Source organism: Crinia signifera, chromosome 12 (genome assembly GCF_055691185.1).
Source record: "Crinia signifera chromosome 12, ASM5569118v1, whole genome shotgun sequence".
NCBI classification, from domain to species: domain Eukaryota; kingdom Metazoa; phylum Chordata; class Amphibia; order Anura; family Myobatrachidae; genus Crinia; species Crinia signifera.
Window position 1 is genome coordinate 82,778,592 of NC_139228.1, and position 26,857 is coordinate 82,805,448.

The 26,857-nt window shown below is 47.9% G+C and overlaps 1 protein-coding gene across 1 annotated transcript; it reads right to left on the reverse strand.

Moving 5' to 3' along the window:
* Window positions 1-228: 228 nt before the first annotated feature.
* Window positions 229-15,692, reverse strand: CKB (creatine kinase B). Its single transcript, XM_083167051.1, has 8 exons — window positions 15,537-15,692; window positions 11,443-11,647; window positions 8,805-8,959; window positions 7,597-7,729; window positions 5,441-5,612; window positions 4,214-4,337; window positions 1,999-2,188; window positions 229-592 (listed from the first exon to the last, which is right to left on the reverse strand). The coding sequence occupies exons 2-8, from the start codon at window positions 11,633-11,635 to the stop codon at window positions 414-416; spliced, it is 1,146 nt and encodes a 381-aa protein (XP_083023177.1). The 5' UTR covers window positions 11,636-11,647; window positions 15,537-15,692; the 3' UTR covers window positions 229-413.
* Between the last annotated feature and the right edge of the window lie 11,165 nt (window positions 15,693-26,857).

Sequence of the window (26,857 nt, forward strand, 5' to 3'; positions counted from 1 at the left end):
GACTGATGCAATAACATTCTTTGTACAGTGCTCTGTAGCATGTCGGTGCTATATAAATAAAGACATTGTGATATCATTTGATTCCAGAATAGCAGCTTTATCCATAAATAAAATAACAGCATAATCTTAGTTCAGGAAAGGACGCTGGCTCAGTCAACATTCTACTAGGGACGCAAAGCGGAAACAGTAACTGCATTTTGCATCTGATCAGCAGAAATTAGACACACATCAAGGCAAGACCATTGTTTAATGTTCTATTTCAGTAACATTGCAGCCATCGAGAAAAATTAAAATAAACCAAAACATGAATAGATGGAAGACATTCTACATGTTACTAAGCAGGAGTTGGGTCCCAAGGTCTCAGTGAGGCTATTGATCCAATAAATTAGAAAGCATGGCCATTAAAAGTGCATTTATTTCTGTGCTGGGATGAGGTCATTGATGGACTGGCCTTTCTCCAAGCGCTTCTCCATCTCAACAAGGAGTTTCACGCCATCCACCACCGTCTGAACCAGTTCCACCTCAGAGAAGCCCAAACGGTCGGCATTTGATACATCGAAGATTCCACCAACAGCTGCTGTATCGACACCGCCTGGTAAGGAGAAGGGTATTGGGTAAGTGTCTGCTATATCAGTTTAGGACGGGTTATACAAAGTGGGCAACAGATTCATAAAACAGTGTTGGAAACTAGGACAGCGATTGTGACATGTGCCACTAAAAAGGACAGAGGAACCTATTTCTATGCACGTTAAGATGACTCAAGGCCAGTGACACTTAAGTGTTAAACCGGACTCTAAATAAGTATGCCATTCTGATGGGTGTGATCATGGACAAGCCTGTTGACATTAGAAATAGGAGTTTTCATTGACTTGAAGGGTCTATGAACGACGCATTGGAGCAAAAGTACCAACCTATCAGGTCCCATCTGTGTTCATCACATCCTCTAAGTGACAGCTGGCTGGCAAGTACTCTTTCCAAGCTTATTACATAGACCAAGAATAGTGCCTGCACTGACCCAAGAGGCCCTCATGACATGGTCCTCTGCTTTTGTATTTGTGTGTGAAGCAGCACGGACGGTGTAACAGTTAGCATTACTACATCACAGCGATAAGGTCATGGGTTTGATCCCCACCCTGGCCCTAACTGTGTAGAGTTTGTATATTCTCCCCGTGCTTGCGTGGGTTTACTCCGGGTACTCCGGTTTCCTCCCACAATCCAAGAATATATACTGGTAGGTTAATTGGTTTCCAACAAAATTAGCCCTAGAATGTCTGTGTGCATGTACATGTGGTAGGGAATATAGATTGTAAGCTTCACTTGGGCAGGGACTGAAAATATTCACTGTAAAGCGCTGCAGAATGTGTGCGCAATATAAGAAACTGTTAATAAATAACAAGACAGCAGAACAGTCTTGTTTTGAGATCAGATCTAATCTATAGCGCTAACAAGTTGCCAATATGAGGGGGGAGAGGGGGGGGGGGACACTCCAGTGCAAGTGTAGTCTATGTATTTAGAACTCATTACAGAACCCAACAAGTGAGCCATGTGGGTAAGTTTCCCTTTAAGAGATGATAGCAAGAAGAATCTTCTAGAAGCCCATGATAACATGGTATGTTCAAAGGTGGTCTTCTCCCAAGAAACTGTACAACCAGAGTCTCCAACCAAGCTCTTATCTGCTTTCGTGTAGTGATAAATTAGAGGTATTTGCTAGATGTATTTTGAGTAAAGAAGATTAAGACTAGAAAATAAGGGTTCCCATAAACAGGATTTAGGTTATACCATGTACACACATTTTTTGAATGTTAGAACTCCCAGTTCTCCAGAGAACTTTCCTTTTCATCCAGGACGCTCAGACATTAAGCAGGAGTCAGTATGTTGAAGTAACAGACTTTAGGATAATGGCGGTTACCCAAGAATATGGGGTCAATTACTGGATCCCCATGAACAGAAGAGACCGTCCCACCCCACCCACCCAGATTGTGGACAAGGCCTCATTACCTGTTCCTCTCTTCTGGAGCCTGAGCCTCTTCAAGATTTCCCCAAACTTTTCATTTTTGCTTAAATTTGGCAACTTAATATGTACTCCAGCACGGAGGCCGGTGCCGAGGTTGGAGGGGCAGGTTAGGATATACCCAAGATGCTGGCTCCACATGAATTTGTAACCTTTGTTCTTGAAGGAAGACTCAATCTTGTAATAAAAAGAAGAAAAAAAAATGAGTATCTGCAGTGTGCACCAATAGGAAAACATTTACTCTAACACATGATCAAGGAATTACACATCTATATTGGGCCTGATTCAAGTCCATTTGCAGATGCTTCGCCGTTGTTCGATGTTACATAAGTACATTATGGTTCAGGCTACATTGGTAGATCAGCTGCAGGCAGCAGTTTGGCAGTCTGCACCTATCTTGGTGCAGCAATGACCTCAGTGTCCCAAAAGGAGATTTCCAGGTATTTTGTAGGAGCGATGACTGGTTCTTTGACTCCATTGTTACTCAGCCGGGCAATGGAGCGGCAGGTGATACAATGCCGCATCTTAGGACATAGCATGATCACTTCTGCAAGCAGGAGGAGTCTACCTGTCAGACGCCGCCTGCTGCATTACTATACTAATGCATCGCAGCTGCTTTCCTGAATCAGGCCCATTATGAATGGGCCACCAGACATGCCCAAGCGCCCTACAACGGGAGCCCATCTCGGCTCTATACAAAATGGGCCAAATGTAATAGAGTTTCAGAAGAGATTTAGGGAGAGTTTTCCCATGTTTTTTAAAGCAGCAATCAATTACATGGCAAAATCAACCTGGTTTTGCCATGTAATTGATTGCTGCTTTAAAAAAACTCTCCCTAAATCTCTCACCCTATTACATGTGGCCCAAAATGTGTTTAATTGCACTAATAGAATACGTGCGTAAATGGTATTAATAGGTGATCATATGGTCTGTATGCGATGGATTAGATAATGTGTGGGTGGTGTTTTATTTTAATAAGTGGGTGCTATAGAGAAATATTTAAACACATTGTGGGTATCATATATTTTTGGGTGTAGTCCGCAAAACGAATTTTTATGTATTATTCAGTTCCTGATTAGATACTCGGTGTCCGTGCTCCCAATTCCACTAGCCAACTGGTAGATGGTGATAACAGGTGTAACTTACATGCCACATATTGCTAAAATGATGCATCTGCAATAGGCAGCCCAGAGTGCCATAAAGTAGTGTGAAAACCAATCACTGTACGAAATCTATAACTAAGGACAGGCTACTCCTGCACGGGTGGAAGAAATTAACTTTATTGGGTTTGGAACTTTAGAGAACTGGCACTAACAAATCAGAGCCAACTACCGTTCCCCAATAAGGGAAGAGCCCAGCACCAGTTAGGGGGGGGGGGGTTCAGAATCCTCTTGGATAAAGTTGTCCTACACCTCAGTACCTTATACAAGGCCAGACACAGATGTTTTGACTTCACACTAATCAATGCATGTATAAGTAGAGTGATAAAGTAATGAGGGGCATTGTACGGGGATGGGTCAACATTATTTAAGTCCACTAGCATTGGGTTTACAAATGAAGACTGACAGAGTTAGGTTAACAATGGCAGGGTCGACAGGTTTCCCTTTTCTTTGTCCCAAATGTTGATAGTCGACATGGGCACCATCTAAGTGTACAGCGTCCCCTCACCATGCCTTGATGTGATCAGCACACTATTCTACCTATACTGTAGTGGATGGTAGGTTATGAAATAGCACAAAAACCCACGTCGACCCTTTAACTGTCAACCTAATGCATGTGTCGACCCAATGACCATATCCCCATTGTACACATGTGCAGTTTCATACCACCGGTGCAATGTAGTAAGAAACACTAAATCCTCCAACGTTATAAGTTCAGAGCATAACATGAGATACTACAGCAACCATTTGTATAGGTTTTTGTCCCATTCAAATATTTACAGGAATATCTGTACAGTAACTACGGCCTTATCACCAGTAATGTCATGTAAAGTGCTGGCACCATTGTAAATGGAGCAAGTCTGGCTAACAGCAAGGCTCCAGGTCTAGGACACTGCTGGATGGGTCATATCTGCTGTCAGTAGCAAGTGGAGCTTCAGGAAACAAGAATTTGCCGTCAGCTTAAGAATTACATCACCATCATATAGTTTGGGCGCGGAATCTTATGCGGTACTAGTCACATGATGTGCAGTGCGTCACCCACCTTTGTCAGTCCGTCGCAGAACCTCTTGAAGACCTCATTCATGTTACCACCCTTCTGCATAGAGATCACACGAAGATGATCCTCCTCATTGATCCAGACCAGGAAGGTCTTGTTGTCATTGTGCCTTTGTAAAGCAGAATGTGCATTTGTTAGGTCTTCCACGTAATTATAATCCAGGACACACCTACAACATAGTGTGTTCTGTATTATGCAGCTACTCAGTCCTGGCTGAGATAGGAAATGTAATCTACAGGTCCTTAAATAAATCCCAATCGGTGGCTTTCAGCTAGAATGAGGTTACATTATTGAGTGGTAAATTTTCGTGACAAGAATGAATCTTAACCCTTTGATTACCATCTCCGAATACAGCCCTTATGTAGCTCTAATACAGGTCAAGGTGCAGGGGTTGTAAGCAGAAGCCCAGATTAAGTTTTATATCCCAGCTTAATGCAAAAGCTTACAGAAACACAATGCAAAAAGTCCCAAGACATCCGTTATACGGCAATAGGGCCAATCTCAGACTGACTAGGCTTTCTGTATAACCGATTAGTCCCATGTTTCATTACAGTGCAACTAGTGGGTTTGGGGAGGGTCCAGAAGAGTCTGATTGCAAAATACAATCTTCAAAAGAAGGAGTGATGTACACAATGGTGTGGAAAGTTGTCCTCCTCACTGTGGTGGCCGATTGTGTTTTGTCTTCAATACTTGGCCGATCAGCCACCACTAGGGTGGCCAGTCCCAGGGTTAGGTTAAAAATTTCAATCCTGGGATTAGACTGCACAGTCTAATGCCGGGCAGCGTCTGAGCACCCGCTGAGACACTGCCCAGCTTCTCCCGGTACCCGGCAGAGCAGCACTGCGCAGAGTAACGCTGCACAGGCAGGTCACACTTGGCAGTATGAAGAAGCCGCGCCGCTCGCCCGCCAGCCCCAGCATGAACCACCGTCCCCCAACCCGGCTCCTGAAGCTGACAGTCCATCCACCCGGCAACCCATCTGTCCATGCACCTGCATGTAAGTAAATGCGGGGCAGCCAGGGTGTGTTTTTCTATTAGGAAAGCAATCCCGGGATAATAAAAAAAAAAAAAAAATAAAAAGCCTGGGGATTGGCTTCCCTAGCCACCACAGTGGAGGACCTTCTGGAGGAAGACCCGGGAAACCCTTGTAATACATTCTACGAAGTGTAATTTTTGGTTTACTAATGCGCCACAACATCTGCCATCACCCACCAGATCCCCCTGGCATCAGGCCAGTCACGAGCCATTCCAGAGGCCAAGAGGAGAGGAGAGACTGGCTTGTCAAAGAGGAAGTGATCGTCAATCAGCTGCTGCTGCTCTTCATCAGTCATGTTCTTGAGAGCATAGTACTTTCCTTTCAGGTCACCGTCCAGACTAGCGAGAGCTGAAAGAACAAGAGTCCATAGGGACAAAAGGTTAATTTGCCTCCCAATAAGGATAAACAACATCCTATTAGCACAGATACACCCTACAGGGCCAGTCTAGTTTTGTAGGATTCAACCTTGTAAGCGCTGCTTCAAAACCAATCCAGTGTCAACATCTAGCCCCCAGAGATCCCCCTCCACCACACAAGGCACATTTCCATTCACTTTTAAAAAGATGGCAGTTTATTATATAGCAGTTGGAAAGGAAGCTTAGAGGGAATGATGAGCAGAGGGCCCAAGTCGTCTCTGTAAATTAACCCAATGGACAAAGACTTCCTAGGCCCAGCAGAAGGGTTCCCAGAGTAAGACTGGTAGAAGGGGTGCAGTGTGTGTGTGTGTGTGTGTGTGTGTGTGTGTAGGAAGGCATAGTTCCACCTTGCCTGTGATGGCGAGGTGGAACTAGTTCAACCTCCACCTTGGCCCTGCACAGTAATTCTAAAAAAAAAAAAAAAAAAAAGTGTGCATGGGGATGCCAAAAACCCAACCACTAGCCCCATCTCTGCCCAATGGGGGAAGGACCTTAGATGGCAGATGAATGAGTTCCACCACCTCTCCAGGACCACTGGAAGCCCTGAGATGCAGCAATCTGATGGCAGACGGAGGAGGCCTATGGGTGCCTATTCCTCCATTACCATATTAGACCAAGAAGACCCGTGCAGTACTGTACAGGTCAGAATCAGTCCCAAGTTAAGGCATTTACATGGTTGTCCATGAGGGCACTTTAGCACCGTCATGGTAGTAGGATGGCATTGATGCCATTTCTTATACACAGCACAGAATGACCAATGACACCAGCGCTGACCAGCTACTCAGTTTAAAAATCAGTGGCGGCTGCCAGATTATCAGGGCCAGAAGAAGGCTGAGTACTGCGCACACTTGTGTCCCTGCAGATGCTCACATTAGGTACACTCCTCACAACAGATATAGGAAGGGGTAATATTGAAATCATTTTAGGGCTGTGATGTCCAAACATCCGGTTTCGTCGGTCACTTTCAAAGTAACAAGCATCAAGTGCTTAAATCACATTCAACTTTATCCACTCTCAACAATCCTGTTTTAACATTGCCTTAGATACATTTCATTTATTTGCCAACCTGGATTTTCCCGACCCCTCTGCCAATCCCTGGAGCCGGTGCCAACACTATCGTAGTCTGAAGAGTTATCTTTGCTCTTATGAGTTTATTCTGAATATGGTCATTTTGGTTGGCTTCACGTAGCCTTTGATGTATTTCGGATTGCCTTTACTGACATTGTCCATTTAAGGAAACATCCCACAGTGTAGATCACAAACCAGCCTAAGTTTCCCACATCCATCAGGTACAAGAGGGATTTCATTTCATCTTAAAATCAAGCAAATTCTAGAACAAGTATGCTCTGTTATCAGCAAGGCATTCTGGGACTTTTAGTTCCATGACTCTGGAGTGTACAGTCCTGAGAAATGCATAGGAGACTTCACATGAGCTACTGTACGCTGAGACTACTGAATTTACGGTCTGCCTGTAGGAGAGACCTATTCCATATTAGACCAAGACGGAAAGAATGTCCACCCCCCCCCCCCCTCTCACTATAAGCCAAGTCCCTTTATGTGACATTACCATATACAGACAGGTATTCAGGAAGAACAGGATGGCAAACGTTACATATTTACAAGGATTGTTACTAGAAAGGGACACCCAGATTCTCAGTATCACTTACTGAATGAAAGGAGAAGACCGGGAGTTTCACCAAGTTACGCTTCATTATTTATACGGCAGAAGCATTGTCATTGGCTGCCATACGTACAAAGTGTGCAGGCGTATCACATCCTTACTGCTTGAGGTTTCACCTTGTCCTATTTACAGACGCTACTCATGGAAAGTGTCACCGAGCACATGGAAAGTAGTAAGGGGTGGAACGTCTAATTAAAGTAAGACTCCTATTATTTATTCACAGGAGTGAGATTACCTTCAATCGAGAGGTTTTCAACGGCTCTCCTTTCGCCTCGGCTGCAGTGAGGTGGAAGGCAAAATCCCTTGATGCTCCTGCCGGTTCGGACACGGGAGCTGAGGACGTAATTTGGGTCCAGATCATCGCCACCCTAAATTTATGCATAGGCATGGAGAAGAGAAAAAAATATAAGTTACTTTCATCTCATGGACACTTCCTACAAAGCAAAGAGCTAGAAGTATTGGGTCCTGGTTCTTATTTACCAGCATGTTGAGGTTTATAGGTTTCAGGACAACCAGATATTTAGATTCATGGTCCAAGTATTAATGATGAGTTACTACAATGGACTCGCACCACTTTTGTAGTCGTGCCATTTTAGATTAATTACAGTAGTATGATTTAATGAATGCACGTCATGTACATGCAATGCTGCAGTCCCAAACAGTCCTAAAGGCACTGGAACAGTCTTGATTTTAACCCTTTGAGTGCAAACATTGCTGTGAGCAATCCTCAAAATATCCACTAAAAATGCTCACACAATGGTTTTTAGTATAAAGAAAAAAATAAATAAATCTTTAGTGTGTGCACTGAGCCATATTCACATAATGAACCAGCTGTGTTTGAAAAATGACAGTTATTAATGGATTGATCACTTTACTAGGCGTTAAGCAGCCCATACACACTGCTTTGTGGGCGTGCTTTCCGTGCTGTACTAGCACGGATCACATTATATGTGCATCCGATGCAATGTGATGAAACCTAAGCACATACTTTTTGTACTGTGCGATGTGCGATGAGGTGCCGCGGGAGCGCGCTTAGCAGCGTGTATGGGCAGCTTAATACATCTGCCCCTAAGAAGCAGATATATGAAGTAGTGATAAGGGAGGAGACGTGACAAAGTGCCTGGCACTTTATCACCAGCCAATCAGCTCCTGTCTTAAGTTACAGACTGGAGCCGATTGGCCGGTGATAAAGTACCAGGCACTTTCACTTCTCCTACCTTGTCACTGCTTTATACATCTGCCTCTAAGTGTGGTGACGACAATGCTGGACTTGTGCTATATATAGTATACCCCAGGGGTATACAACATATCCCAGCAGGCCCTGCCACAGATCTGCTGTTAGGACATGCTGGGATATGTAGTTGCATACACCTGGCATAAACTATAATCATTTTCCTTTGACCACCACCAGTTTTGCCCGTGTGCAGAGCCAACCTCACCCACCTTCAGGTTTTCAGCGTTCAGGTCTGTTTTGTGCTGGTCTGTTGGCTTGTAGCCACCATGTCGGTCCTCAATGATGGGGTCAAATAGTTCCTTGAATTCGTCATATGATTCTTCATCCCCAGCGACACATCCTACGGTCATAATATAAGGGTGGCCTGCACAAACACAGCAGACAGACTGAGAACAGCGGACCCCTAACCAGCACATTACAGTGGGCAGAGGCTCAGACATGCATTGTAGCTCATGTATCAATCCATGGTAGTACAAAATGGGATGCAATGTGTCCAAGGCACCGGGCCTGATACACACACACACACACACACGCTACTGGGTGGAGAGTCACCTTGGTGTATTGCAGGTGTCACTGCACTCCCTGCAGTTTTAGACTCCTAGTCATAGGGCCTTATTCTAGTTCACGCTGACAAAATCCTTCTTAGATGGGCAAAACCATGTGCACTGCAGGTGGGGTAGATGTTACTTGTGCAGAGATAATTAGATTTGGGTGGGGTTTTACTTCAAAGTGAGATCTATATTGCAGTGTAAAAATAAAGCAGCCAGTATTTACCATGGACAGAAACAAAATGACTCACCCAAATCTAATTCTCTCTGCACATGTTACATCTGCCCCACCTGCAGTGCACATGGTTTTGTCCAGCTAAGAAGGATTTGGTCAGAAAGTGAACTAGAATAAGGCCCTTAGAGCCGGTACACAGACGAAGACCATGCACCTGCCCAAGTGTGTGCAAGTGCCAATAGCGGGCCGATTGTGCCCCATGTAGAACCACTGGCAGTGTCACGGAGCAGAAAGGGGGCATCTCAGGGACTGTACATTAAGGTGAACGCCAGTGCACAAGGGGAACGCTGGAGCTAGTGTTTGCGCATAGACGCACCAGTGATTTTGGTAACTGGCATTGTAGTGCCCACCTTGGAATCAGGCCCACTGTGTGGTTTACCCAGTGGGCAGTGGTAGATATCCTGTTCTGCCAGTAATGTCACAGTCTTTAATGATATATTTTTTTTTAAATCAGAGTGTCCACTGGACCTACTCTATCCCCTCCTGACATGGGGCATGTGACGTGAGCTGGGATAGTTTCTGGGCACTAAGGGATACGGGTACGTCTGGTTGGTGTATGGTCACCAGGACACTTATTATAAATGAGCACATAAAACTAGTGTCCGATCACAGGCAAGAACACATCAATACTTCCCTCATTTATGCACTACTACGTAGTCTGTATTCAGAGGGCCAGATGGATCAAGCTTCAAAAAAGTGATAGAGTGGAGGGTGATAAACAGCTCCTTACTGCCATGTTAGGGACTGGATTTTAAATATGACAGGTAGGAGCTGATTGACTGGCTGTTTATCACATTTTGATGCTGGATACATCTGTCCCTAAATCCTGCTCCATGCACCCAATTTTTAGTGACTAGTATAAATCAGACATAAGCCTACATGCAAGAGTTACCAAAAATAGGACCGAAGAAACCGATCCACTAGAACAGGGGCTGGTTAGTACAGGCATACTGCCTTCAGCTAAAGCTTATCTGGAACAGCTTCTAGAACAGGGAAGTGGGAACCTTTGGCCCTCCAGCTGTAGAACTAAACTAAGCATGGCGTGCTTCATTCAACAGCTTGAGGGCCAAAGGTTCCCCATCCCTAGTCTAGATACAGTTGACACAAGTTTTTCAGAATCAATGACACCAGATCATGTGAATCCCCAATTAGTCTACCGCTTCACTCGCCATGCTTCCGCCAATCTTACTATTCCCAGAGTTTATGTTGACGGTAAATTTTGAAAAACTTGTGTTGACCATTGCAATGTTACCCTTCTGCTTGCGTCAACCTATTATCCAGATACTGTCACACCCATGTGCTGTAATACAAGTTAGTCACAAACAGAATTAGTACTACGGATGTCAGGGTCCGAAATAGGGGTCTTTGTTAGACCAACCAGCAAACCTCAGAGAGCATGTCCCATATACAGAGGAGGCAGCCATTGTATGGGCTTAGCTACCATTCATGAGAAGTCCGCCTCCATTCATTACTACACAGTGCCATCACTTAGACCCGAAGCACCATGCTCTGTCCCTCAGCCTATCACTTGACCGGCCTCAGAATGTTTCCACCCACAAAATGGCTGCCACATTGTATAAACAGCAGTGGTTTAAAACAGGTTAATCGGCATGCCTTCTGCTTTTACCAGGATTGTCTACCCCAGTCTGTATGACATCATCCAATGTGAAGCCACTGGAGGTCATTCTGTTTCTCAACGACTTGTACATTTTAAAAGTCAAGACCTTCGCCATATGGTTGTTGTGTTTGCAAAGGTCAGGGAATTCTTCTTCCGCCGACAGCCTCAATAAGACTGGCTGGGCCATATTAAGTTTGCTGGAGGAAGTGAAAATAAGACACTGTACAGGTTACACATCTGATCCCCCTTGTCAATAGAAGTGCTGCAAAACGTTACTTTAAATAAAGTTTGTAGGAAGAGAAAAAAAAAAATACATCATAGATTAGCACGACTTTGAGTTCTAGACCAGCGCTGTACGTCACACTGAACAGACTGGCGATATGGCTGGGGCACTTCCAGTAATGAGGGTGAACAGATGGCAGAGTGGATGAAGAGAGACTTTTTACCTGGGTTGTCAATCCCAGTTTGAATGACATCATCCACGGTAAATCCACTCGGCGTCTGTCTCTCCCTCAGTTTCGCATACAGCTCCTTTGTCAGCACCTTGGCCATATGGTTGTTATGGAGACACAAGTCCGGGAACTCTTCGTCCACGGAGAACTTCAGCTTCATCGCGTTGTGGGTGTTGCCGAAAGGCATGATTGCACTTTACTGTAAGATTATGGGGGAACAATAAAGTGAGACCTCACATCTAGTGCATGACCTTGCTCATGACCTCTGAGAAGTGCTGCAGCAGCTTTGCCCTCCAGTCCAGGGAAGGACAGTCTGGGAACTAGTGGTTGCATCAAGCATTGCACAGAGTGGAGGATTGCCAATAGCTATATTGCAACCAGAGTATAGGTAGATTGTACATCTGCACCAGGGGTGGGCTATAAGCGGTTCTCCAGCTGTTGATGAACTACACATCCCAGCATCAGTTCAGTGGGGTAACTAATATTAAGTAAAGTTAAGACACCCCTTACCCCTCCGCATTCCTGGTCCGGCACCGCAGATATCCTCCTAGCTCCGTCTCCTGCAGTTATGAAAAATTACGGTACTTGTGTATTTTGGCGGCGCCCATCGCATCGCATACCATAACACATACGATGGTATGCGATGCGACATCGTACGATAGTGCACGATGGCATACAATTTTGAAATTGTATGCCATTGTACATGGCATACGATGCCATACGATTAAACATTGTATAAGCACCCTAATGGGTGCTTATACAATGTTAAGCACCCAAATGGGTGCTTACAATGTTAAATGCACCCCCACGCCACCCCCCACTATAAACGTGAACCCGAAGCGTGGCGAGCGCAGCGGTACGCGTCCTACGACCTTTTCATACCCCCACTATCCACGTCGGCATGGAGTTGAGAATAGAATAGTGTGGCGAGCGCAGCGAGCCACCGAGCCCGAAGCGTGGCGAGCCCCGCGAGGGGACGCGGATACCTTCACAGGTAAACGCGTCCCCTCGCTGGCTTCACAGGTGTCTGCGTCGCCACGGACACCTGTGAAGCCCGCGAGGGGACGCGTATAACTGTGAAGGTATCCGCGTCCCCTCGTGGGGCTCGCTGCGCTCGCCACGCTTCGGGCACGGTGGCTCGCTGCGCTCGCCACACTATTCTATTCTCAACTCCACGCCGACGTGGATAGTGGGGGTATGAAAAGGTCGTAGGACGCGTACCGCTGCGCTCGCCACGCTTCGGGTTCACGTTTATAGTGGGGGGTGGCGTGGGGGTGCATTTAACATTGTAAGCACCCATTTAGGGTGCTTATACAATTTTTGGTCGTATAGGGGGTCAAAATCGCGTTGCATCGCATGCCATCGGGTGCATGGCATGCGATCTGTTCGTCGTACGACGGACATCGGGGGCGCCGCCAAAATACACAAGTACCAAAATTACACAGCAAAATGGCTGCCCCCTAATAGCAGACATTTTTTTTTATTTAGGAATGTTAGAGGAGGCGGCAGCCTCCTCTAGCATCCTTAAAAACTGTCTGCTGTATGGGGGCAGCCATTTTGCCGTGTAATTTTTCATAACTGCAGGAGACGTAGCTAGGAGGATATCTGCGGTGCCGGACCAGGCAGAAATGCGGCAGCGGCATGAGGAGGGGTAAGGGGGGGCGGCTCTGAGCAGTATGCCCTGATGAGTACCGGCGGCTCCCCCCAAACAGCCGCGGTGGCTGCAGTACGGTAGCTACACCACTGCATCAGTTTCAGCATGGCCAAATAGGAAACCTGATGCAAAGCATGTTGGGATGTATCTTATATTGTCCCAGTCATGGCTGTGGGATTCCATGGATTATTGTGGCAGCCATGATGATCTCCAGATGCGCACAGGACTGCGTATCGGATCAGAGGTTAGTCACATACAATATGACACTTTCTGCACAATGTACTAAGCTTGAAAAGTGATAAAATGGACACTTTCTGCACAATGTACTAAGCTTGAAAAGTGATAAAATGGAGAGTGATAAACCACCAGCCAATTAGCTCATAACGGTCATGTCACATTCTGTGTTTTAAAAAAATGACAGGTGTGAGCTGATTGACTGGTGGTTTATCACTCTCCACCTTATCGTTTTATGCTTAGTACATCCGGCCCCATATCCCATAAATCTGTGGGAACCTTAAAAGGTTGCTGGGAACCCAGGGGTATTAGAAAACCTGTAAGCCTTGGACAGAATACAGGCCTGATTTGTAATCCCATAGCAAATTAAAGGGCAGGCGGGGGGGGGGGAGCATACTTAAGTATCCAATCTGCACTCAAACATCAAAAGGCTGGGCTACGCCTGGGGCAGATCGTGGGATACAAGGTTAACCCCATTTACTCAATACACTGGTCCAAATGCGATCAGCTCTGTCAGAACATGATTCTGGTGGTACAGAATCTACATTTAAAAGTGGCACTCCAGAATCACACAGGAAGTCAGATAATTGACTTCGGCAAGTGTATGGAATTCATGATTAGCAGGTTCGCTGATTCTGGAAGACCCATAGAATGATCTAGAACAGTGGTTCCCAAACTTTATTGGATCACAGCACCCGAGTATTAACATTTTATTTCATGGCTCTCTTAAGCCAAATGTTTTAGAATTTTTTTAAATAGTAAAAATCGTGTTTAGATGTCGTAGTTAGGTTTATTATTTTGTTTGTTCATATATTTTAGAATTGGCAGCTACCAGCACTGGTTGTACCCATTACATACACCATAAATAAAGAGTGCTGGTCCTGGACCACCAGCCCGGTTCACCCCAGGGAACCATGTCACAGTTTGGGAACCACTGGCTTTAGAACAATATATGCAAACATTAAAAGCCATAGTGTATATGTGTATATAGATAGATAGTAAATTCCGCCATGTATGCTGGGACTATTACTTCAACAGCTGTAGCGCTACGTAAGTTGAGCCATTTGCCATCACCAAAGCAGCCACCTTGTCAATGACAAAACATGACGTTTAGATTAAAGAGCCCAATGTCTCGCAGGCATTCACAACCGCAGGGTACACTAGCAGTGCAGGTTTTCGTGATATCCAGCAAAGTAACGGGAGGTACTAGTTAAGTCACCAGTGCTCAATCTGGATAATTCTAAAACCTGGACTGTTATGTGCCCTGAGGTTGGGAACGCCTGGTCCAAATGCACGCTCCCACACCCACCACCAGAAACACAAAGGAACAGGAGAAGCTGAATACAGTAGAATGATGCATTAAACACAGTAGGCGGAAAAGCAATATGAAGCTAAAGGCATATAAAGCACTTGTGTCCTGTGCACCTTCCCTGCTTCCAAGGCCTACTGGTGGGAATAATACTCTGCAGCAATAATAAGTCACCCTAAAGCTGTTGGCCCAGAGCCTACAGGCTGCACCATAGCATACGTAGGACCAGTAGGGGGCACTGTCGCGCTGGGACAGGGAAGACAAAAAAAAATAAAAAATACTCCAATACAGTTAAATTAACCATTTAATGGGTTTCCATGTAGAGACATTTCTGTGTGCATAAGCAAACAGCCTGCATGGAGCCCTCGGTAATCAGAATGGCTGCAGAGATACAGTGTAGCATTGGATGTGCAACCCGGGCTGGCACAGGACCGTTCACTAAACCCGAGCCTGTCTGGTTAACAGGCGATCATGTCAGAGTGTGGATCCGCTACGAGCAGCGGAAGGCGCAGGCTGGAACGCCCCAGACTGGACGCAGGCACATCTCAAGGACAGGAGACAGTTCGAGCGCATGGTCCCCGCTTGGAGACCAAGGGAGCTTGCGCTTAGCGCACCCTCCTGCGCAATTGCGCCTGGAACAGCCCGATGCAAAGCCATAGACGCAGCAGAAGCACAGGAGGGGAGGATAGAATAACGCACAGATCCTGCAGACATCGGGACACTGCCCCGGATTACTCCAGCCTCAGCCTCATTAACCCCTCCAAAGCCAGAGCAGGAATCAAATCTCCCATTGCAAGTGCAGTAATGCAATCTCCCATAGCCAGTAATGCAATGTATCCCATAGACACACAATACAGCTGCCTCTCCAATATACATGTCATTGTTACTCACCTGGTAAATATTTAGTTACTGGAGGCAAATTATTAAAGACCCTGAATAGACTTCAGGACCAAACAGCACCAGACCTGAAGGGATGTGTGTGAAATGCTGCTCCTGTCCCTTTATATACCATGCTCAGACCACCCAGCCATTGGCTGCTATTTATATTCCATTCATTGGATTGGCAGCCTGGGAGAGGGAAGGAACATGACCGACCTCTAATCAATGTGCTTCCATACTGCCAGATCTGGCCCTGGCTGCATTGTGCGGTGTGTAATGTCATTCAGGTGACTGCTATGGGATTGTCTGCTAAGGGCACCTGCTCACAGGTGTATTCCTCAGCAGGGTGATGTCAGGCAGGTGATGTGCATGCATTATAGGGCACCTGCTCACAGGTGTATTACCCGGCAGGTGACGTCAGACAGGTGATGTGCATACATTATACGGCACCTGCTCACAGGTGTATTACCCGGCAGGGTGACGTCAGACAGGTCACGTGCATGCATTATACGGCACCTGCTCACAGGTGTATTACCCGGCAGGTGACGTCAGACAGGTGATGTGCATACATTATACGGCACCTGCTCACAGGTGTATTACCCGGCAGGGTGACGTCAGACAGGTCACGTGCATGCATTATACGGCACCTGTTCACAGGAATATTACCCGGAGGGGTGACGTGCATGCATTATACGGCACCTGCTCACAGGTATATTACCCAGCAGGTAACATCAGACAGGTGATGTGCATGCATTATACGGCACCTGCTCACAGGTATATTACCCAGCAGGGTGACGTCAGGCAGGTGATGTGCATGCATTATACGGCACCTGCTCACAGGTATATTACCCAGCAGGGTGACGTCAGGCAGGTGATGTGCATGCATTATACGGCACCTGCTCACAGCTGTATTAACCGGCAGGGTGACGTCAGGCAGGTGATGTGCATGCATTATACGGCACCTGCTCACAGCTGTATTAACCGGCAGGGTGACGTCAGGCAGGTGATGTGCATGCATTATACGGCACCTGCTCACAGCTGTATTAACCGGCAGGGTGACGTCAGGCAGGTGATGTGCATGCATTATACGGCACCTGCTCACAGCTGTATTAACCGGCAGGGTGACGTCAGGCAGGTGATGTGCATGCATTATATGGCACCTGCTCACAGGTGTATTACCCGGCAGGGTGACGTCAGGCAGGTGATGTACATGCATTATACGGCACCTGCTCACAGCTGTATTAACCGGCAGGGTGACGTCAGGCAGGTGATGTGCATGCATTATACGGCACCTGTTAACAGGTGTATTACCCGGCAGGGTGACGTCAGGCAGGTGATGTGCATGCATTATACGGCACCTGCTCAGAGGCGTATTACCCGGCAGGGTGACGTCAGGCAGGTGATGTGCATGCATTATACGGCACCTGCTCACAGGTGTATTACCCGGCAGGGTGACTTCAGGCAGGTGATGTACATGCATTATACGGCACATGCTCACATGTATATTCCCCGGCAGGGTGACGTCAGGTAGGTGATGTGCATGCATTATACCGCACCTGCTCACAGGTGTATTACCTGGCAGGGTGACGTCAGGCAGGTGATGTGCATGCATTATACGGCACCTGCTCACAGGTATATTACCCAGCAGGTGACATGCATGCATTATCCGGCACCTGCTCACAGGTGTATTACCCGGCAGGTGATGTGCATGCATTATACGGCACCTGCTCACAGGTGTATTAACCGGCAGGGTGACGTCAGGCAGGTGATGTGCATGCATTATACGGCACCTGCTCACCGGTGTATTACCCGGCAGGGTGATGTCAGGCAGGTGATGTGCATGTATTATACGGGACCTGCTCACAGGTATATTACCCGGCAGGGTGACGTCAGACAGGTGATGTGCATGTATTATACGGCACCTGCTCACAGGTGTATTACCCGGCAGGGTGACGTCAGACAGGTGATGTGCATGTATTATACGGCACCTGCTCACAGGTATATTCCCCGGCAGGGTGACGTTAGGCAGGTGACGTGCATACATTATACGGCACCTGCTCACAGGTATATTCCGCGGCAAGTGATGTCAGACAGGTGATGTGCATGCATTATACGGGACCTGCTCACAGGTGTATTACCCGGCAGGGTGACGTCAGGCAGGTGATGTGCATGCATTATACGGCACCTGCTCACAGGTATATTCCGCGGCAAGTGATGTCAGACAGGTGATGTGCATGCATTATACGGGACCTGCTCACAGGTGTATTACCCGGCAGGGTGACGTCAGGCAGGTGACGTGCATGCATTATACGGCACCTGCTCACAGGTATTTTCCCCGGCAGGTGTTGTCAGACAGGTGATCTGCATGCATTATACGGCACCTGCTCACAGGTGTATTACCCGGCAGGGTGACTTCAGGCAGGTGATGTACATGCATTATACGGCACATGCTCACATGTATATTCCCCGGCAGGGTGACGTCAGACAGGTGATGTGCATGTATTATACGGCACCTGCTCACAGGTATATTCCCCTGCAGGGTGACGTTAGGCAGGTGACGTGCATACATTATACGGCACCTGCTCACAGGTATATTCCGCGGCAAGTGATGTCAGACAGGTGATGTGCATGCATTATACGGCACCTGCTCACAGGTGTATTACCTGGCAGGGTGACGTCAGGCAGGTGATGTGCATGCATTATACGGCACCTGCTCACAGGTATATTACCCAGCAGGTGACATGCATGCATTATCCGGCACCTGCTCACAGATGTATTACCCGGCAGGTGATGTGCATGCATTATACGGCACCTGCTCACAGCTGTATTAACCGGCAGGGTGACGTCAGGCAGGTGATGTGCATGCATTATACGGCACCTGCTCACCGGTGTATTACCCGGCAGGGTGATGTCAGGCAGGTGATGTGCATGTATTATACGGGACCTGCTCACAGGTATATTACCCGGCAGGGTGACGTCAGGCAGGTGATGTGCATGCATTATACGGCACCTGCTCACAGGTGTATTACCCGGCAGGGTGACGTCAGACAGGTGATGTGCATGTATTATACGGCACCTGCTCACAGGTATATTCCCCGGCAGGGTGACGTTAGGCAGGTGACGTGCATACATTATACGGCACCTGCTCACAGGTATATTCCGCGGCAAGTGATGTCAGACAGGTGATGTGCATGCATTATACGGGACCTGCTCACAGGTGTATTACCCGGCAGGGTGACGTCAGACAGGTGATGTGCATGTATTATACGGCACCTGCTCACAGGTATATTCCCCGGCAGGGTGACGTTAGGCAGGTGACGTGCATACATTATACGGCACCTGCTCACAGGTATATTCCGCGGCAAGTGATGTCAGACAGGTGATGTGCATGCATTATACGGCACCTGCTCACGGGTATATTACCCAGCAGGTGACATCAGACAGGTGATGTGCATGCATTATACGGCACCTGCTCACAGGTGTATTACCCAGCAGGGTGATGTCAGGCAGGTGATGTGCATGCATTATACAGCACCTAGTCGCAGGTATATAACCCGGAAGGGTGACGTCAGACAGGTGACGTGCATGCATTATACGGCACCCGCTCACAGGTGTATTACCCAGCAGGGTGACGTCAGACAGGTGATGTGCATGTATTATACGGCACATGCTCACAGGTATATTCCCCGGCAGGGTGACGTCAGGCAGGTGACGTGCATGCATTATACGGCACCTGCTCACAGGTGTATTACCCGGCAGGGTGATGTCAGGCAGGTGATGTGCATGCATTATATGGCACCTGCTCACAGGTGTATTACCCGGCAGGATGATGTCAGGCAGGTGATGTGCATGCATTATACGGCACCTGCTCACAGGTATATTACCCAGCAGGTGACATGCATGCATTATAAGGCACCTGCTCACAGGTGTATTACCCGGCAGGGTGACGTCAAGTAGGTGATGTGCATGCATTATACGGCACCTGCTCACAGGTATTTTTCCCGGCAGGTATTGTCAGATAGGTGATGTGCATGCATTATACGGCACCTGCTCGCAGGTATATAACTCGGAAGGGTGACGTCAGACAGGTGACGTGCATGCATTATACGGCACCCGCTCACAGGTGTATTACCCAGCAGGGTGACGTCAGACAGGTGATGTGCATGTATTATACGGCACCTGCTCACAGGTATATTCCCCGGCAGGGTGACGTCAGACAGGTGACGTGCATGCATTATGCGGCACCCGCTCACAGGTGTATTACCCAGCAGGGTGACGTCAGACAGGTGACGTGCATGCATTATACGGCACCCGCTCACAGGTGTATTACCCAGCAGGGTGACGTCAGACAGGTGATGTGCATGCATTATATGGCACCTGCTCACAGGTGTATTACCCAGCAGGGTGACGTCAGACAGGTGATGTGCATGCATTATATGGCACCTGCTCACAGGTGTATTACCCGTCAGGGTGACGTTAGGCAGGTGACGTGCATGCATTATACGGCACCTGCTCACAGGTATACTGTATTCCCCGGCAGGGTGACGTCAGGCAGGTGATGTGCATGCATTATACGGCACCTGCTCACCGGTGTATTACCCAGCAGGGTGACGTCAGGTAGGTGATGTGCATGTATTATACGGCACCTGCTCACAGGTATATTCCCCGGCAGGGTGACGTTAGGCAGGTGACGTGCATACATTATACGGCACCTGCTCACAGGTATATTCCCCGGCAGGTGATGTCAGACAGGTGATGTGCATGCATTATACGGGACCTGCTCACAGGTAAATTACCCAGCAGGGTGACGTTAGGCAGGTGACGTGCATGCATTATACGGCACCTGCTCACCGGTGTATTACCCGGCAGGGTGACGTCAGACAGGTGATGTGCATGTATTATACGGCACCTGCTCACAGGTATATTCCCCGGCAGGGTGACGTTAGGCAGGTGACGTGCATACATTATACGGCACCTGCTCACAGGTATATTCCCCGGCAGGTGATGTCAGACAGGTGATGTGCATGCATTATACGGCACCTGCTCACAGGTATATTCCCCGGCAGGGTGACGTCAGGCAGGTGACGTGCATGCATTATACGGCACCTGCTCACAGGTTTATTGTCAGACAGGTGACGTGCATGCATTATACGGTACCTGCTCACAGGTGTATTACCCGGCAGGGTGACGTCAAGCAGGTGACTTGCATGCATTATACGGCACCTGCTCACAGGTGTATTACCCGGCAGGGAGACGTCAGGCAGGTGATGTGCATGCATTATACGGCACCTGCTCACAGGTGTATTACCCGGCAGGGAGACGTCAGGCAGGTGATGTGCATGCATTATACGGCACCTGCTCACAGGTGTATTACCCGGCAGGGTGACGTCAAGCAGGTGACTTGCATGCATTATACGGCACCTGCTCACAGGTGTATTACCCGGCAGGGTGACGTCAGGCAGGTGATGTGCATGCATTATACGGCACCTGCTCACAGGTGTATTACCCGGCAGGGAGACGTCAGGCAGGTGATGTGCATGCATTATACGGCACCTGCTCACAGGTGTATTACCCGGCAGGGTGATGTCAGGCAGGTGACGTGCATGCATTATACGGCACCTGCTCAAGGGTATATTACCCAGCAGGTGACATCAAACAGGTGATGTGCATGCATTATACGGCACCTGCTCAAAGGTATTTTCCCCGGCAGGGTGACGTCAGGCAGGTGATGTGCATGCATTATACGGCACCTGCTCACAGGTGTATTACCCGGCTGGTGTTGTCAGGCAGGTGATGTGCATGCATTATACGGCACCTGCTCACAGGTATTTTCCCCGGCTGGTGTTGTCAGACAGGTGATGTGCATGCATTATATGGCACCTGCTCACAGGTGTATTACCCAGCAGGGTGACGTCAGGCAGGTGATGTGCATGCATTATACAGCACCTGCTCGCAGGTATATAACTCGGAAGGGTGACGTCAGGCAGGTGACGTGCATGCATTATACGGCACCTGCTCACAGGTGTATTACCCGGCAGGGTGACGTCAGGCAGGTGATGTGCATGCATTATACGGGACCTGCTCACAGGTGTATTACCTGGCAGGGTTATGTCAGGCAGGTGATGTACATGCATTATACGGGACCTGCTCACAGGTAAATTACCCAGCAGGGTGACGTTAGGCAGGTGACGTGCATGCATTATACGGCACCTGCTCACCGGTGTATTACCCGGCAGGGTGACGTCAGACAGGTGATGTGCATGTATTATACGGCACCTGCTCACAGGTATATTCCCCGGCAGGTTGACGTTAGGCAGGTGACGTGCATACATTATACGGCACCTGCTCACAGGTATATTCCCCGGCAGGTGATGTCAGACAGGTGATGTGCATGCATTATACGGCACCTGCTCACAGGTATATTCCCCGGCAGGGTGACGCCAGGCAGGTGACGTGCATGCATTATACGGCACCTGCTCACAGGTTTATTGTCAGACAGGTGACGTGCATGCATTATACGGTACCTGCTCACAGGTGTATTACCCGGCAGGGTGACGTCAAGCAGGTGACTTGCATGCATTATACGGCACCTGCTCACAGGTGTATTACCCGGCAGGGAGACGTCAGGCAGGTGATGTGCATGCATTATACGGCACCTGCTCACAGGTGTATTACCCGGCAGGGTGACGTCAGGCAGGTGATGTGCATGCATTATACGGCACCTGCTCACAGGTGTATTACCCGGCAGGGAGACGTCAGGCAGGTGATGTGCATGCATTATACGGGACCTGCTCACAGGTAAATTACCCAGCAGGGTGACGTTAGGCAGGTGATGTGCATGCATTATACAGCACCTGCTCGCAGGTATATAACTCGGAAGGGTGACGTCAGGCAGGTGACGTGCATGCATTATACGGCACCTGCTCACAGGTGTATTACCCGGCAGGGTGACGTCAGGCAGGTGATGTGCATGCATTATACGGGACCTGCTCACAGGTGTATTACCTGGCAGGGTGATGTCAGACAGGTGATGTGCATGCATTATACGGGACCTGCTCACAGGTAAATTACCCAGCAGGGTGACGTTAGGCAGGTGACGTGCATGCATTATACGGCACCTGCTCACCGGTGTATTACCCGGCAGGGTGACGTCAGGCAGGTGATGTGCATGCATTATACGGGACCTGCTCACAGGTGTATTACCTGGCAGGGTGATGTCAGGCAGGTGATGTACATGCATTATACAGCACCTGCTCACAGATGTATTACCCAGCAGGTGACGTGCATGCATTATACAGCACCTGCTCACAGGTATATTCCCCGGCAGGGTGACGTCAGGCAGGTGATGTGCATGCATTATACGGCACCTGCTCACAGATGTATTACCCAGCAGGTGACTTCAGGCAGGTGATGTACATGCATTATACGGCACCTGCTCACAGGTATATTACCCAGCAGGTGACATCAGACAGGTGATGTGCATGCATTATATGGCACCTGCTCACAGGTGTATTACCCGGCAGGGTGACGTCAGACAGGTGATGTGCATGCATTATACGGCACCTGCTCACAGGTGTATTACCTGGCAGGGAGACATCCAGGGCCGGGGGAACCCCGGCGCTCACACTCTCCATGGGGGGGAGGGGGGCGGTGATTCGGCTGCTGCTGCGCTTCATGGGGGGTGTGTGATCCGGCAGCCACCAGGGGGGGAATGGGTGATGCGGCTATCGCCGCTGCGCTCCACGGAGGACGGGAGAGAGAGTTTGTGGTGGGAGATGCGGCGGGGGGAGGGGAGTTTGCGAAGCAGCTCCATGGGGGTGGCGGGGGTTACTCCCCTGTTCCCGTCTCCTTTCTTCCATCTCTCCTCAGAGGGAGCTTTGCCGCTGCTGCTCAGTACCGCCCTCCAGTGGCCGGCGCCCTAATGGTGGTGCCGGCCCTGGTGACATCAGGCAGGTGACGTGCATGCACACTGTCGACCAAAAAATCCACAATATACAGTGAGTTTTAATAGGACAAGAAGACAGACTTACTAAGATGGGAGACTATTTCACAATCATATACTATCGATTATCTTCTCTAAGTTGATATGTATGGTTGCCCCTAGCAACATCCCATGTGAAATAGATCTCCCATCTTAGTAAATTTTGCCAATATGTCATATTATGCAGTAAGAATAATTAGAGTATATATTGAGCCTGGAAAATAGATAACTTTCCCAATTGCAAAAAATGACCATGTACTAAGTCTTGGAGAGAGAGAGATAAAGTACCATCCAATCAGCCATGACACTATCTCTCTCCACTTTATCACTCTCCAAGACTTAAAACAAAGATTCCATATTAACCCCTTGAGTGGTGGGCTTTCCTGGGGCAGGAAAACCTACCAGGGCAGGTTTGTGATGCTCCATAAATACTCCTCCACTCAAGCTGCAGCCGCTGGTCTTCTGCACATACTTGCCTACTTTTGAAAACTAGTTTCAGGGAGATTATAGTTGGTAGTAGAATTTTGCACAGCACCCCATTAGGGGGGGCGTGTCATGCTCCACCCAAAGGGCGTGTCTAGTTCCATATATGGAGAGACTGTGAATGTGGCACCTAGAAGCGTGGGTGTGTCCTGCTACATCTGAGAGGAATCTTTTAAAATGACTTATATACAAATGTAGATGAGCCCCAAAGCATATATATATATATATATATATATATATATATATATATATATATATATATATATATATATATATATATATATAGCTGGGAAATGGTACTGATGATTCAATGTAACTGTATCTGTCTCTCATACCTTTTCCACCAAAAAAATATAACAGTGTAATGTGGGTTAGGAGAAATGAGGGAGATTGCTAGACTAATGAGGGAGAGAGGGAGATTGCTGCTATTTCAGCGAGTCTCCTGCAGAACGCAGGAGGGGAGGCAACTATGCTTCTGCAGCAGTAACACTATATAAATATTGTTTAGTGAATACTGTATAATAATCCAAAATAGGCTGCACGTGCGCATTTCCGATGGGTGCCCGTAAGCATTTGGCTTTCCTTTCCCCTTTGCACAGAGTGAACAACGTCCACGTTATCAGCTCAATACAATACAGTGTGTGTTTTTTTGTATTAATTGTGATTTCTGTTATTTGTGTAACCTCTCCTCTCGTTTACCCCGGAATAATCATGGTTCTGCTGTAAGTAGACTTATCAGAGGTCTCAGCAATACAGTGAAATGTAATTTATTTATTTCTTAGAGGTACTATATAAGTGTGCGCCGTAGTTCGTTTGTTCAAATTCTTAAATCTCCAAAAGTTCTTCACCGATTGCTTTGACATTTGGACACAACGCTGCATTCGTATACACGCATGTTTTTCTATACATACTATTATCTATAAATGATGAAATTGCACAGTATCAGATACATAAGCAGCAATGAACGAAGTCCAGCTGTTGTTCACTTAGCAGTACATCTAGAAAATGGACAACGTAATTATTTCACAGCTGCGAATGTGCAACTAGCACATCGCCGGCTACCGCACACATAATTATCGCATATGCAAGTACATATGCAATAATTATCGCAAAGGACAGCTCTTGCGTTAAGAACTGTCTTTTGCATTGTGGCCGCAATGTGTGGCGGGTCCCCAGTCAGTGGCGTAACAAAAATGTTGCCGCCCCCCCCCCCCCCCCCCGGGACAATTTCGCCGCCGCCCCCCTGTTAAAATAAAGGACCACCCTTGGAGCTGGCAGGGGGGTCCGTGCAGCAGGGCGGTACCTGTGGTTAGGGAGAGCCTAGAGGTCCCTGCGGCGCTGAGTATGATGTTGCCGGGGTCCCTGCAGTGAAGTGGAAATAACGCGCTATCTCCGCCGCCCGGCGGCACGGGAAGTGCTTCTAACTTTGAAAACACTGGCCGCACACTGATTGGCTGAGATTCAGCCAATCAGCATGCGCCCAGTGTTTTCAAAGTCAGAAGCGCTTCCCGCGCCGCCACATGGCGGTAGCGCGTTGTTTCCACTTCACTGCAGGGACCCGGGCATCGTCATACTCTCAGAGCCGCAGGGACCTCCAGAGTCCAACCTCTTCCTGACCACAGGTAGTGGTACCCAGGGCCGGACTGGGACCAAAAATCGGCCCTGGCATTTTGAGCACACAGGCCCACCAGAAGTAGGCAGGACCATTGCGCGGCAAAAAGGGGCGTGGTCTCATGTAAAGGAGGCTTGGCATCAGAGCTGGCCGTATCCAAATTAATGCCTCAGATGCATTTACATAATTACCCATAGTTACACTATATAGCAAACGTATTCATTAATAGAATATGTGTGGAATGTATATGTGTACCGGGTTACTGGCTCCTTTGGTGCATGCAGAAACTGATTGGACAGCATGACAGACACAGCCAGACAGACCAAATGTTATTCCTCGGGAGTTTTTTTTAGCAAATAAACAAAAGTTATCACCATTTCCCCTATAAATTCTGCTAATAATGCACAGGCAGTTAATATAGTAAGGAAAATATACATTGGCACAGTGAGAGTAGCGCTAGGCCCCGCTTGTATAGGCTGGAAGGGGAGCCAGTGTGATTTTACTTTCTAGCAGAACACACACTGAGCTGCACTGGTGTGTAATGGAGCCAGTACAGGAACATGGGTTGGGATCATTTGGTCTATTGCATTATGGTAGAAAGTCATTAGGTCGAATCCATTAGGTCGACATGCTAAAAGGTCGACATGATTCTAGGTCGACATGGGAAAAGGTCGACATGATTCTAGGTCGAAAGGTCATTAGTTCGACAAGGTCATTAGTTCGACATTGTCTATGTCGACATTCACAAGGTCGACATGGGGTTTTTCACTGTTTTTTTTACCTGAATGTCAACACAGTCGACATGGACACAGTTTAAAGTGCACTGCATCCCCTCGCATCGCTCGCTGCGCTCGCTATGCGTCGGGCACGGTGCCTCGCTACGCTCGGCACACTATTTTATTCTCCCACCACGCCCTAGTGGATGGTAGGGCATGAAATACCGCCTGTCGGCACATGTTGGCTCAAAAAACAGTGAAAAACTCCATGTCGACCTTGTGAATGTCGACATAGACAATGTCGAACTAATGACCTTGTCGAACTAATGACCTGTCGAACTAATGACCTTTCGAACTAGAATCATGTCGACCTTTTCCCATGTCGACCTAGAGTCATGTCGACCTTTTAGCATGTCGACCTAATGGATTCGACCTAATGACTGTCTACCATAATGCAGTAGACCAAATGACCGCATCCCAGGAACATGTAGCATATCATATGTTCCGTGTTCCTGTACTGGCTCCGTTACACACCACCCAC

What these genes read in the sequence shown, in the direction of transcription:
- CKB (XM_083167051.1), bottom strand. Translation starts at nt 11,635, where the DNA reads ATGCCTTTCGGCAACACCCACAACGCGATGAAGCTGAAGTTCTCCGTG. An exon ending in TGAAAACCTCTCGATTGAAG is followed by an intron (nt 5,613 to 7,596) that starts GTAATCTCACTC and finishes TTGTTCTTTCAG; the next exon opens with CTCTCGCTAGTCTGGACGGT. An exon ending in TCTGCGACGGACTGACAAAG is followed by an intron (nt 2,189 to 4,213) that starts GTGGGTGACGCA and finishes TTTTATTACAAG; the next exon opens with ATTGAGTCTTCCTTCAAGAA.